The 14755-nt window shown below is 38.5% G+C and overlaps 1 protein-coding gene across 1 annotated transcript; it reads left to right on the plus strand.

Moving 5' to 3' along the window:
- The first annotated feature begins 2585 nt into the window (after positions 1 to 2585).
- On the plus strand, positions 2586 to 13881 carry LOC311042852 (H-2 class II histocompatibility antigen, E-S beta chain-like). Its single transcript, XM_084053906.1, has 9 exons — positions 2586 to 2657; positions 4300 to 4383; positions 5118 to 5372; positions 6339 to 6611; positions 9054 to 9270; positions 9866 to 9933; positions 11246 to 11359; positions 11730 to 11786; positions 12292 to 13881. The coding sequence occupies exons 2-8, from the start codon at positions 4317 to 4319 to the stop codon at positions 11765 to 11767; spliced, it is 1032 nt and encodes a 343-aa protein (XP_083910032.1). The 5' UTR covers positions 2586 to 2657; positions 4300 to 4316; the 3' UTR covers positions 11768 to 11786; positions 12292 to 13881.
- The last annotated feature ends 874 nt before the right edge of the window (positions 13882 to 14755 follow it).

Here is a 14755-nt window from a genome sequence, read left to right on the forward strand (position 1 = left end):
ACGAGAGCGCAGGACAGATCAACCGTTGAGTGGGCGTGTCTCTCTCTGACGCTCTGCTCCTCCCACTGGTTCTCAAAGTGAGGTTCGGGGACCCGCAGGGGTCCTATGGTGGGGGTTTCAGGCGGTCCCCAGCAAAATGTGTTAATATAGCATCAAAATAAATAAGTTACTTCAGCTCTTCAAAAATAGCAGATCTACAAGCTTGTCGATCTGCTATATTAGAAGATATTTAAAAAATCTTGATATATATTTTCTTTAAATGTGGAAAGATTTAGATGACTTAATAAAAAAATATAGGCCTATATTTTAAGCCTATATTTTAAGGGGGTCCGTGTCCAGATACATAATATACATTTGGGGGTCCTTGATGTGAAGATGTTTTAGAAGCTCTGCCATAGACTGTAAACTGTAAGAATAAAATGATATAAACTTAATAAAACTTAATGGTAGCTACTATCATGTTATTTGATTGTTTACAGCATTTGAACTAAATAATAGAATAGAATAATAAGGGGGAAATGCATAAAGAAAATGACCTAATAAAGTTTAACAACGGTGTTGTAATGTCATGATGACTAAACAACCATCAATCAATCAATCAATCAATCAATCAATACCAATACTTAAAATAAAATAAAATAAAATAAAGTAAAGTAAACTAAAGTAAATAGAGATTGTCATATACGGTATTGTATGTGTGCATTTCTGTAGGGTTTTCTGTAGCTTAAAGGGAAAGACCACTCATTTTCAACATTGAACTGTCTTTAATACACCTTAGAACTGTTGTGTGGAAATAAGAAAAAAGTCCCCCCCCCCTCTATGTTGCCTAGAACTGGAGAATTGATTGAGGTCATGTGATCAGTGACATGCGCAGGGTGTACTTTTGGCTGAGGGGGCGGCGCCAAATGTACACCCTGTGTATGTCACTGATCACATGACCTCAATCAATTATCCTTTTCTAGGCAACACAGAAGGGGGGGGGGCTTTTTTCTTATTTCCACACAACAGTTCTAAGGTGTATTAAAGACATAGTTCAATGTTGAAAATGAGTGGTCTTCCCCTTTAATTGTCCATCTTGTCATAAAATATTGAGAGATAAAATGTTAAATAAAATATCCTGTAAATCACAGGCTCTCAAGGTGAGGACCCCCAGGGGTCCTTAAAGGCGTTCCAGGGGGTCCACGGCTACATGATTGATAGTTGGGAAACAAAATGGTCACTTATGGGTCTGTAACTCTGAGAGTGTACAAATGTACCTGTACGGGTCCATTTGGTTGGTTCCATTTTGTCAGAGTTAAATAAGTCCCAGAGAAACAATATTAAGTATCAAATGGGGTCCTTGGCAGTGGTGGTAAAAGTACTCACATTCTTTACTTAAGTAAAAGTATCAATACTGCAATGTAGAAATAGTAAAAGTCCGGAATTCAAAATGTACTTGAGTGAAAGTACAAATGTACTTAAAGTACCAAAAGTAGAAAGTACTCATTATGCAGAATGTCCCGTTTAACAATTAAGTTTCAAATGTATAAAAATCTTTTCAAAATAGCAGATCTACAAGCTCACAACACGTCGCATTGCAACGTGTTGTGAGCTTGTAGATCTGCTATTTTCAAATAGCCAAAGTTTAAATATTTCAGTGGTAATAATAATAATTAAGTATAATAATAGTAATAATAATTAATAACAATTCCTTCCATCAGCATGTCCTGAGACACTTGTTCATTGCAGAAGGTACAGTATATGCATTAGGTTAGACATAAGGTGCATAAGGTACAGTATGTACATGAGGTTAGACATAAGGTGCGGTGCATAAGGTACAGTATGTACATGAGGAGACATAAGGTGCATAAGGTACAGTATGTACATGAGGAGACATAAGGTGCATAAGGTACAGTATGTACATGAGGTTAGACATAAGGTGCATAAGGTACAGTATGTACATAAGGTGCATAAGCAGCAGCTATATACATGATTATGTGCAATAATACAGACGGTCGTCTTTCTGGAAACAGATGATGTAACATCATATCTTTAATCTGATTGGCTGATTCTTCTAAACTATAAAACGAGTCCTCCTTCATTCTCTTTCAGACTCCGGAACTTCTCTTGAGGTAAACATGTGTTTATTCTGATCTGTTTATTATCATCTTTAATATATTAGAGTATTGTTATATTTATATTATTAAAACATACAGTATATTTATATTGTTATACATACATTATATGTATTTTTTAAATTAAATATATATATATATATATATATATATATTGTTATTAATATAAATAAACATCATGTCTGTTGATTATATACTGAATAACTACTGTTTTATTGATATATCAAGTATACATACAGTTTATTCATATTGTTATTATTCAGCCTCAAGGCCCGAACCAACAGGCTTTGGATCAATTATTTTACACTGTGCAGCCTGACTTATGAACAATACACACTAATAACACACACACACACACGCACGCAGACAGACAGACAGACAGACAGACAGACAGACAGACAGACAGACAGACAGATTCTGAAAAACTTTGTAACAAGCAAATCAAAATATCTCTCTTTCTCTCTGGTGATGTTTAATAAAAGAATAATTCTGATTGGCTGCTGAGTGAAACAAGAAGTGAAATTTCATTCAGAAGCTTCAGTGGTGAGTTCAACCACACACACACACACACACACACACACACACACACACACACACACACACACACACACACACACACACACACACACACACACACACACACCCCTCTGAAGTAACACTTTGATCACATGACATGATGGTATCATCAGTGAGATGTAATGAGGCTTGGATCAGAGGAGCGTCTGTGAGTTCAGTTTACAGGTTCAGGTTCCCGGCTCTTCCTGGCTTCATAATTAAAGTGTCCTTGAGCAAGGCACTGAACCGCGTCATTCCAAAACCGCTTGTGCTATAACCACGCCCACTTCTGTGACGAAGGCGGAGCTGCCTCTCAGCATCACATTCAACACATTCTAATACAGACTGAAACCAGGGTTGATTTAGTCGACTAAAACTATGACGAAAAATGTTGGTCGGTCTTTTTTCACTGACGAAAACTAAATAAAAACTAAATAAAAATAAGCTACGATGACTAAAACTAAGACTAAATATATTGACAATTTCATCAAAACATAAAAACTAGACTAAAATGTTAGTGAGTGACTAGTGGAGAAGAGATCCAGTAGAACTAAAAGACAAGTCATTTTATGTTTGGTTGCGCTCGGGTGTTGTGCTCTGAAAATAGCCGATCTACAAGCTCACAACGCGTCGCAGCGCGGCGCGTTGTGAGCTTGTAGATCGGCTATTTTCAGCATGCAACCAAGTGTATCATCACGACGCCATCAAGGCACCGCCAAAACACATATTAGTCGACTAAATGAAATGTAGTTTTAGTCGACTAAAATCTTATGATACTTATTCGACTAAAACTATACAAAAATAAAACATTTCAGATGACTAAAATATGATTAAAACTAAATGTAATTTTATTCAAAAGACTATGACTAAAACTAAATGAAAATCAACACAGCCTGAAACCTCATTACAGCATTACACTTTTTTTACAACCACTATTTGTTTTGCCGATTAACTCATTGACTGCCAGAGTTAAAACATCGTCTATAGCTGCCCTACCGACCGACCGACTTTTTTATTATCAGAATAAAAGACACAGTTAAAGAACTATAGCTATAATTAGCTGACCTCTGACCTCTCCCAGTGCTTCATTTCAGTCTTATGGCCCTCAGGATGAAGGAGTTCTAGAATCTATCTGTGTTAAACTGATATAAACCTATCACTGAATGTATCTATTAAACTGATATAAACCTATCACTGAATGTATCTATTAAACTGACCTACGGTATGTACATGAGGTTAGACATAAGGTGCATAAGGTACAGTATGTACATGAGGTTAGACATAAGGTGCATAAGGTACAGTATGTACATGAGGTTAGACATAAGGTGCATAAGGTACAGTATGTACATGAGGAAACATAAGGTATGTTATATACATAAGGTTCATAAGGTGCATAAGCAGCAGCTATATACTGTTATGTGTAATAATCCAGACTGTCGTCTTTCTGGAAACAGATGATGTAACATCATATCTTTAATCTGATTGGCTGATTATTCTAAACTACAGAACGAGTCCTCCTTCATTCTCTTTCAGACTCCAGAACTTCTCTTTCAGTAAACATCTGTTTATTCTGATCTGTTTATTCTCATCTGTTTATTCTGATCTGTTTATTCTCATCTATTAAATTCAGTTCAGTTTTGATCAGTGATGATGAAGATTACAGCCACCCTCCTCATCCTCTCCTCTGTACTTCATGTCAAAGCGATCCCAGGAAGTAAGTACATTATATTTATGTTATTATATAACATATACATTTACTGTTATTATATAAAAACAAATATGAAGAATGCACAATACAGACAAATGACCTCAAACACACACACACACACACACACACACACACACGCACACACGCACACACGCACGCACGCACGCACGCACGCACGCACGCACGCACGCACGCACGCACGCACGCACGCACGCACGCACGCACACACACACACACACACACACACACACACACACACACACACACACACACACAGACACACACACACACACACACACACACACAGACACACACACACCCCCCCCCCCCACACACACACACACACACACACACACACACACACACACACACACACACACACACACACACACACACACACACACACACACACACACACACACACACACACACACTCATTTTACTACCTGTATATATTCAGTATTGAATCTTGAATGTTGGTCCAAATACATAAACATTAAAACAGATGAAATACATCATTCTGTATGAATTACTTTCATAATAAAAATAAATAAAAACATAAAAACATTTGAATGTGTTTCAGTGTGAATAAAACGTTTGACAAGAAGCTACTTTTAATATCCAACCTTTCACTTCATATAAGAACCAAACATGATTGTTTAACATGATGATTATGTGTTATTGTCACTGTGAAGAAGTTTGTTGTTGAATTTAATGTCATCTTTGTTTTTTTTGCCCAGTGTTCCATGAGGAGATTAAAGTCCTTGGTTGTTCAGACACAGTTAAAGACTCTTATAAAGAATGGATGTTTGCACTGGATGGTGAAGTCATGGTGTACGCAGACTACAACAAAGGGAAGGTGGTGTACCCTCAGCCTCCGTTTGTAGATCCAATCACCTACACAGCAGCTTATGAAAGAGCTCTGGGTCAGCAGCACAACTGCAAAGTCAACCTGGACAACATTCGCACTGCCTTGAAGAAACCACCAGTGAAAGGTACATGAATACTATGAACACAATAGTTATGAACTAAAACGGTTGAATGTATTTAAAATGAATGAAAATGTTTAAACATGTATATTAAGCATTTATGTTTTTTATGGTGAAATATTTTCTATATAATATTTATTTTGAGTAAACATGAATATGTGCTGGAGGTGCAGATAATATGATTATACAACAGTTACCATCACAATAAAACATATCATAATGTATTCATATTGTGAGGCATTTCATAATAACCTTTCTGTGAGTGTTATCTCTGTTATCCTGGAAATACATAATGGGGTTTGACAGACAGACAGACAGACAGACAGACAGACAGACAGTCAGACAGACAGGCAGACAGACAGACAGACAGACAGAGTTTACGCCACATGGCCGGATTAACCCTTCGTGGAGCCCGGTGCTACGACCTGTTTAGGTGGTGGGGGGGTTTAAAAAATGTACGCTCCGCTGGCGTGTTTCACCGTCTCAGCGCTACTCCAGCGCTACATTTTGGTGCTTTTCGGTATCAATACTGCAATCTAGAAGTACTCTGTTACAAGTAAAAGTCCGGAATTCAAAATTCACTTGAGTAAATGTACAAAAGTATTGCCATCAAAATGTATTTAAAGTACCAAAAGTAAAAGTACTAAAATGTTTGAAAATAGCAGATCTACAAGCTCGTAGCGCGGCACTCGGCGCCGCGCTACGAGCTTGTAGATCTGCTATTTTCAAATAGCCTAGGTATAAAAAAAGTGTTATCCTGGAAATATATGATGGGGTCTGACAGACAGACAGACAGACAGACAGGCAGACAGACAGACAGACAGACAGACAGACAGACAGACAGACAGACAGACAGTACTTGTTTACTCAGCCACTCTAGTACTTGACAATTCAAACACACACAGTGATGATATTATATACAGATTATAATAAAACTGAACATTAATGACATTTTTAATTGTCTATTTCCAGATGGATATGTGTACTATGTGGCTTTCCGCTGTGTGTTTAACTCCAGTGAGCTGAAGGACATACAGTTCATACAGTCAATGAATTTCGATGGTGATGAGATCCTCAGGTGGGACAGTAGAGTAGATCAGTTTGTTGGATACACTGAGTTTGGTGTGAAGAACGCAGAGCGCTTCAATAAAGATCCTACACAACTGGCTGTGATGAGAGAACAACGAGAGACAGTCTGCAAACCCAACATTGAGAACGACTACTCCCATGCTCTGAACAAGAGAGGTGAGCTGATCTCAGAGCAGCACTCAACACTCATCACCTCATGAACTATAACATTAAATCATAATAAATCATTCTATTCAGAGATGAATAATGGTGTTAATATTGATCTGATAATGATTATAAAACATGACTTAATGTGCTGAGAAACATTTTAGATCCTCCTAAACACTTAAAGGGTCAGTTCACCCCAAAATGACTTTTTGTCTATGGATTAGTCACCCCATGGAGACTCGAATTCATGGATATTTATTTGTTTTTGTCGCATTTTTAAGACAATAATTTGATGACCGGCAGAGGTTCCGGTAGGAGACACAAAGAGTCTCCTTTGTATCTCCTACCGGAACCGATGCCTACCGGTCCGCTTGTCATCAAATTATTGTCTTAGGAATGAGACAAAAACAAAACAATATCCATGAATTCAAGTCTCCATGGGGTGACTAATCCATAGAAACAAATATATTTGTTGGGGGTGAACTATCCCTTTAAGCCTGATTTATACTGTATCCTAACACGCTGTCACACAGTGGAAATAGCAGATCTACAAGCTCACAGCATGTGGTGACACCATCGTACACAGAGTATAAATGAAACATATAGATCTATTTCTGAGTGTTTTCACCCTCATATAATGACCTGCCTAAAATAGAGACACCAGGATTAATGTTTTTAAATTAACTTTAAAAAGAACCATGCAGGCTAAAACACACCTCTATACACTTCATTTCACCTCCTGATTTTATATTTTAATTATTGTCTTTACTAGTTTGTTGTCTCCGCCAGGCCGTAAGGCATGGCGAGAGAGTATGTTTTACCCTCCGTCCGTGTGTCCGTCCGTGTGTCCGTGTGTCCGTCCGTCCGTCTGTGTGTTACCACCAAATCTCCGGCACCATTGGCCCGGTCGCTGCGAAACTGTGCACACACACTCCCTGGATGCCAATTCAGAACCTCTGCCTCAAATTTTTCACATGGGCCTGTTATAGCGCCACCAGGAGGCCGATTTGTGCAAAACCCATTTTTTTCCACATTATTCCTACAGTTTTTAACCAAACGTCATGCAAATCGGTACACAGTATCTCTATAGTCATGTGATCAACCCTGATCTGTCCGATTTCCCATATTCCATCCTTATTGGTTAAGGTTGCCATCCAAAGTTTGCAGGATTGGTCCGTGTTGAACAAACTGCCTCAAACCATGAACGCAGCGTGCGATTTCCGTGAAATTTCACACGCACATTCCCACTAGGCCGAGGAAGAAATGCCACCCTTTTCACATTGGCCTGTTATAGCGCCACCAGCAGGTCTAATTTTGCAAAACACATTTTTGGAACAAAATGCTTCAAATCATGAATGCAGTGTCCGATTGCCGTGAACGACCTAAGAATAAATGGCACCCTTTTCACATTGGCCTATTATAGCGCCACCAGGAGGCCACAATAACGTATCTGACCTGGTGGAGACCTGTGCTCCGAGGAGCACTTTATCTAGTTTTGTATGATTTTAATCGCTTTAGTAATATTTTACAGGATTATGTGTATTGTTGTCTCCGCCAGGCCGTAAGGCATGGCGAGAGAGTATGTTTTACCCTCCGTCCGTGTGTCCGTCCGTCCGTCCGTCCGTGTGTCCGTGTGTCTGTGTGTTACCAGCTAATCTCCGGCACCGTTGGCCCGGTCGCTGCGAAACTTTGCACACACACTCCCTGGATGCCAATTCAGAACCTCTGCCTCCGAGGAGCACTTTTTCTAGTTTTGTTTGTTTCTACTGTAGTTCATTCAAACTATTTTCATTAAATGATATTGATTGGTTTAGTTTTGTTTTTATAAAGCACTGTGTAACTGTGAATGATTTAATATGTTTAAATTACATTATATAAATGCATTCTACTTTGTAGGAAACTGTAGACTATTGTAAAGTCTACAGTATTCTATGAAATGTTGTTCTCTGGTGCAATCTGGTGGCCAAATACTGACATTTACAGTTACAATTTACAATGTAGGTATTTATCAGAAGCTCTTAATCCAGAGTGATTTACAGTAAGTAAGGAAAACACAAGGTAATACATCAAATGCATAGAAATAGTAATCTAGGATCATAGGTAAACCAAGAACCTATCATCAGTCTAAACAGTATAATATCAAACAAATAAATAATCTGTACATTGAAACTATAGAAACCTATAGGATGCCAGGTCTACAAATGACCTGGCATCTGTCTACATAACATGATATCTAAATTACATTTTAACCTTTGAATAAGCCTGCAAGGTTGTCGAGGCTAAGTCTAGTGCTACGGCCTGAGGTGGAGTCTGAAGAGGTGTGTCAATGGGGGATTTTTGTTCCACCGTTTGGGGGCCAGAAGATAGAAGAGTCTAGGACGTGTGGAGCTATGACTGGTAATAATAATAATAATAATAATAATAATAATAATAATAATCTCATTCATCCAGTGGAGCCCAAAGTGAGACTGAAGTCAGAGACTCCCCCTCGTCGTGGTGAACACACTCACATGCTGAGGTGCAGCAGCTACGACTTCTATCCTAAAGTGATCCTGGTGACCTGGTGGATAGGTCAAGAACCTTTGACCTCTGGTCTCTCCTCTACCGATGAGCTGTCTGATGGAGACTGGTACTACCAGTACCACTCCTACCTGGAGTACACACCCAGGTACACACCTAACAGACACCTATACATAGAAATACACACCTAATAGACACCTATACATATATTCTTTAAAAATGAAACAAGTGTTACTCACTCGCTGAAAATGTCACATTAAATGGTAGGCTTATATTAACACACACACACACACACTCACACACACACACACACACACACACACACACACACACACACACACACACACACACACACACACACACACACACACACACACACACACACACACACACACACACACACACACACACACAGAGGAATACGCTATAACTTGCGTATCTCGTTACTAAGTTTCTTCTGCCTCTTGCCTTCCTATTATTATTTTTTTTTTCAGAGGGAATAGTGGAATGCACAATAAACACTAGAGCGGAGGAGAGCCCAGCGGGGCATTCACGCTCCTACAATAATAGTCAAAACAAATATTAACAAAGATCAACGGATCAATGTGAATAGAATCGCGGCAGTTCAGCATGTAGATCAGCTACTACTATACTGTGTGTCTGTGTGTGTGTGTGTGTGTGTGTGTGTGTGTGTGTGTGTGTGTGTGTGTGTGTGTGTGTGTGTGTGTGTGTGTGTGTTACAGATCAGGAGAGAAGATCACATGCATGGTGGAACATCCCAGCCTGACCGCGCCTATCAAGATGGACTGGGGTCAGTTAATCTACTGTCTAAATAGCAGATATACAAGCTCATAGCGCGGCACCGAGTGCCACACTATGAGCTTGTAGATCTGCTATTTTTGAAAAATCGTGAACATCAAATCTTTGAATATATATATTTTTAAGTGAACATTTGTAACTGTCAAATGTCTCTCAACATATGTCTTAATTTTTCAAAAAAAAAAAACTATTGTTGCTAGATCAGTGGTGCTCAAACCTTTTCTTGTCAAGGACCCCCAAATGTTTTTGGCTGTTGATCCCCATCAAAATATGTTGTTCCAGGGACCCCCCAGAAGCAAATATTTGAGTTAAAAATGTTTAAAAATATATATAAATTATATTCAAATATTTGCACAAATGTTCAAGATTTTTCAAAAATAGCAGATCTACAAGCTCATTTCTCGGTGCCGCGCTATGAGCTTATTCATTTGAAAAAAACAGATCATAGACCAGATTGAATTGATAAAAGCAGATCAAAGAGTCATCATGGTTTTATCAATGTGAAAACAAGACAGAACTAAGGCTTCGTCCACACGTACACGGGTATTTTCATAAACGTAGATATTTCGTTTTCGTTTTTGAAAACCTCCGCGTCTACACAGCCCTGTTTAAAAAAATCTCTCTGTCCACACGACAACGGCTAAACGTTACAAAACGATTGCAAAAACTCCGTTTACCGTGTCCACACGGGAACACATAGCCGGAGTTTTTAAAAAAATACACTGTGGCAGGAGTTTTCCAAAAGATGCGTTTACATGGAGCAAAAACGCGTTTGCGTGTGGACGAACCCCCCAAAACGCATATAAAAAGCTACGTTTATGAAAATACCCGTGTACGTGTGGACGAAGCCTAAGGCGCTGATGTTCTTTTTTACAAACTGCCTCACAGCTCTGAGTCTATGACTCTGTCCCAAGATACTTTCTGCACATTCCACATGCAGCCTGCTTTATAATCATCATAGTAAAAGGTTGATTCATGTCTTCTAAAATCTATCATCATATCCTTTGTTTTGGATGTATTTAGCTCTAAGAAGGACATGTCACATCAGGTGACAAACTCCTCAAGGACTGGACCAATAGGGTTGGACTCATTATTACTGAACAGACTCACAATGACTGTGTCGTCTGTTTATTGTTTATTGTGTTTGGTTGTTGTAGCTTATTGTCAGATGACTCCATGTCAGAGTCAGTGAAGAACAAGGTGTTTTAATCTTCTGTAATAATATGATATGATATGATATGATATGATATGATATGATATGATATGATATGATATGATATGATATGATATATTTGTATTGTCAGATTTCTCCATGCCAGAGTCAGTAAAGAACAAGGTGGCCATGGGAGCATCAGGTCTGGTTCTGGGTCTGGTCTTGTTCCTGTCTGGATTCATCTACTTCCAGTGGAAGAAACGAGGTCAGATCAACAGAGGATCACATGACATGTGGAACCCTCACAGAAATGCAAACAAACAAACAAACAAACAAACAAACAAACAAACATGTAAAGCCACAACCTACACTGGCTTATATTGGTTTAGAACCTTAACCGGTTTTGACCAGTTTAGACAACCTAGTTAGAGGTCAAAGTGTGTTCTATGTTGTCACATTTAGTCCTAAATAAAAGTCAAATGTTCACATTAGTTCTTATGACTGAACCCTAATGTTATTGTGTTGTTGTGTTATTGTGTGTACAATGTATGCCTTTTATGTAGAAATACACACAATACAGTACATAGGATTTATTTGTGTGTCTGTTTTAACTGTCTCTCTTCTTCTTCTATCAGGTCGTATTCTGGTGCCGACAACCAATGACGATCTTTAGACTCCTCCCACACACCCAGGTTCACTTCCTCTTTCTTTTTACTAAACTTTCTTTTTTAATGTATAAAAGTGTATAAAACTAGAAAATATACACAAAACAACATGCTTGTGTAAGAAGTGAAACAACTAGCCTGGTAAACCATCCCGGTCGTGTGAATTCACATTATCATGTGTCTTCTGCTTAATTTCCTATAATAATGAAACTAATAATCAAATTTAATAATCAAATGATTTGTTGTATCAGACAACACTGATGACAATGTGGCCAGATGGGGGGGGGGGGGGGGGGTGGGGGGGGGGGGTCCTCTTGGTAAACTAACAACTTGCTCATCATCTATTAACCATGTATAGCATAGTTTTAAATCATTAAACCATTAACAAACATTTTACAAGTTATGAGTAACACATTAACTGATCATTTGGGAATGATTAATTTACTATTATAAGGGAATGTTATTCTAAAGTGTTAACATGTTCACACAGTTAATACATTCTGATTCTTATTGGTTTATTGTCTTTTCACAGAACACCTGGGTGTGTTTTCAGAGAAGCAGAGAGTCATCGCTGCCCTCTGGTGGAGAGAGGAGGAACATTGTGTGTCCATTCAGCTTTTAAATACTCACAGCAGCACAATGATGACATCATCAACCTTTTTTCACAAATGTGTCCTTTAAAAATGCTTATTGGCTAGCCAAGGCTAACGATAATTAGTGTGCGCCCAGGTCGACGTGGTTTTGAGTGTTAAGGTTATTACACACCGGCGATTATGCGAATATACGCAAAATTCGGACATGTTCCGAATAAATAAAAGACACTTTTTCGCTTCGCTTTTTAGCTTTTTCGCTCCGTGGAAGCTTGCATTGACTTCATAAGGTTTTCTCTTTTAAAGTATTATTCACAAAAAAATCGCCCCTGGTGTCTAAGGACCTGTCGGGTTAAGGTTAGGGTTAAAGGAGAGATCCGGACATTTTAAGTGTTATCGTTGATGTGTCGCTAATCACTCACCAACATTGAAAGGGACATTGAGTTATTCCAGAGAGTCCCCTGTCGTCGGGTCTGGCGACCCCCTCCGTTGGCATAATGGGAGCCTGTGTAAGTTTGAAAATCGTCTATTATAACCGATGCAAAGTTAGTTTTTTCTCTTCTACTGCTCATCGTGGAGTCTCATGATACTCAAACATGAACGGAATGTCGCGCACGCGCTATCGTTCGTGCAGAGCGAGATGACGCTGGTCGCTTGTTTCTTCCACAGACGCCAGGTTCATGTTTGAGTATCATGAGACTCCACGATGAGCAGTAGAAGAGAAAAAACTAACTTTGCATCGGTTATAATAGACGATTTTCAAACTTACACAGGCTCCCATTATGCCAACGGAGGGGGTCGCCAGACCCGACGACAGGGGACTCTCTGGAATAACTCAATGTCCCTTTCAATGTTGGTGAGTGATTAGCGACACATCAAAGATAACACTTAAAATGTCCGGATCTCTCCTTTAAGGTTAGGTTTATAGACATAGTTTCTGTGAGGTTAAAGGTCAGGGTTTAGGGTTAAGGTTAGGTTTATAGACATTTTGTGTATGAGGTTAAAGGTCAGGGTTTGGGCGCCACACCAAAGGAAGAGGGAGTCCCAATTAGTGTGGGCGGTTCATCAAATGACTTTGTATAGTTTCTGTCTCAGAAAACACAAACATAATATTTCAGTTCTACACTATATTGAAACATTAAATAAATGATCACACACACAATCAGAGTTCTTCATAACATTAATATTAATATCCATCTGAATGGAAGTCAGTCAGCCATGTTTGTGAAAAAGGTTTTCTTATTTTATAATTGACCATAAGTCATTTATTATGTAATCATTTGTAATGTGTGATAATTAATGTGTTACGATCATTATGACATCACTGTTTCCCTGTGATGGGTGGACCTGAACCCTCTAGGGTGGTCTGAGGTGATGGGTGGACCTAGACCCTCTAGGGTGGTCTGAGGTGAGAATGGTGGACTGCCACAGTCTATGACATTAATGGGAAACGCTGATGACATGCAATCATTTATAATTACATGTGCATATAAATCATTACTAATATAATGATTTATATGTAATCATTGATATGTATAATGAGCAGGGGAGCAGATCTGGGGGGGGGGGGGGGGGGGCACAAACAAGGAACATTCTCATCAATAATATCACCAACACAGAGTTCAGTTCTTATTTTTGGTTATTTTCTTATTTTTTTAATGATCAATACATCCAGTAATCAATACCTTCCGTTTATTATCAATATCTACTGTAAATGATCAATATCTATAATGCTTAGAAAACTGGGCAGGGCTTCCTGTCAGTTATATATTAACCCCTTCCTTTCTTTCTCTGGTTCAGTAGGATAGACGTGGAATAATATTTTGATTAGAAAAAAATATATATATGTCATAAATAATAATTCATTACTCAGCACTAATTGAAGGACACATGGTGAAATGTCCTAAATGTGTCCTGTATGTATAAACTTCAATTTAATACATGATCCATACATTCAGTCTATCCTGTCCCATTGTCCCATGAGGTTTTAATTATGTTAATTATGTTAATTAGGAGAATGAGCACTCAGGGTGTGACAGTGACATGATGAGTTCTCTTTCAATGTTTTCATTGATTTTTTAACAATTAAGTGCACAACACTAGACACATAAGACAACATACTCACTAATAAATAAATAAAACAAGACAGAATCAACAAGCCAGCAACCAACAATTGAACGAAAATTATGATAAAAAATGATAAAATGAATAGTAGTCGTGTTTAAAGAAAAAAAAATGGTGTATTTCCGACAGTCCTTGGTCATAATTTTTAATCTTTCCTTTTTTCAGCTCCACTGTTGTTTCTATCCGTTCATATTGACTAAACTTCACTCATTAAACTAGTTAACAGCTCTGTGGACAAGTGATGATGTATTTGGCAGTTGATGATCAGGACACACGGGTGGC

Source organism: Gymnoscopelus microlampas (assembly GCF_963454915.1).
Source record: "Gymnoscopelus microlampas genome assembly, chromosome: 4".
Classification (NCBI taxonomy): domain Eukaryota; kingdom Metazoa; phylum Chordata; class Actinopteri; order Myctophiformes; family Myctophidae; genus Gymnoscopelus; species Gymnoscopelus microlampas.

What these genes read in the sequence shown, in the direction of transcription:
- LOC311042852 (XM_084053906.1), top strand. Translation starts at nt 4,317, where the DNA reads ATGATGAAGATTACAGCCACCCTCCTCATCCTCTCCTCTGTACTTCAT. An exon ending in TGTCAAAGCGATCCCAGGAA is followed by an intron (nt 4,384 to 5,117) that starts GTAAGTACATTA and finishes TTTTTTGCCCAG; the next exon opens with TGTTCCATGAGGAGATTAAA. An exon ending in TACCTGGAGTACACACCCAG is followed by an intron (nt 9,271 to 9,865) that starts GTACACACCTAA and finishes TGTGTGTTACAG; the next exon opens with ATCAGGAGAGAAGATCACAT.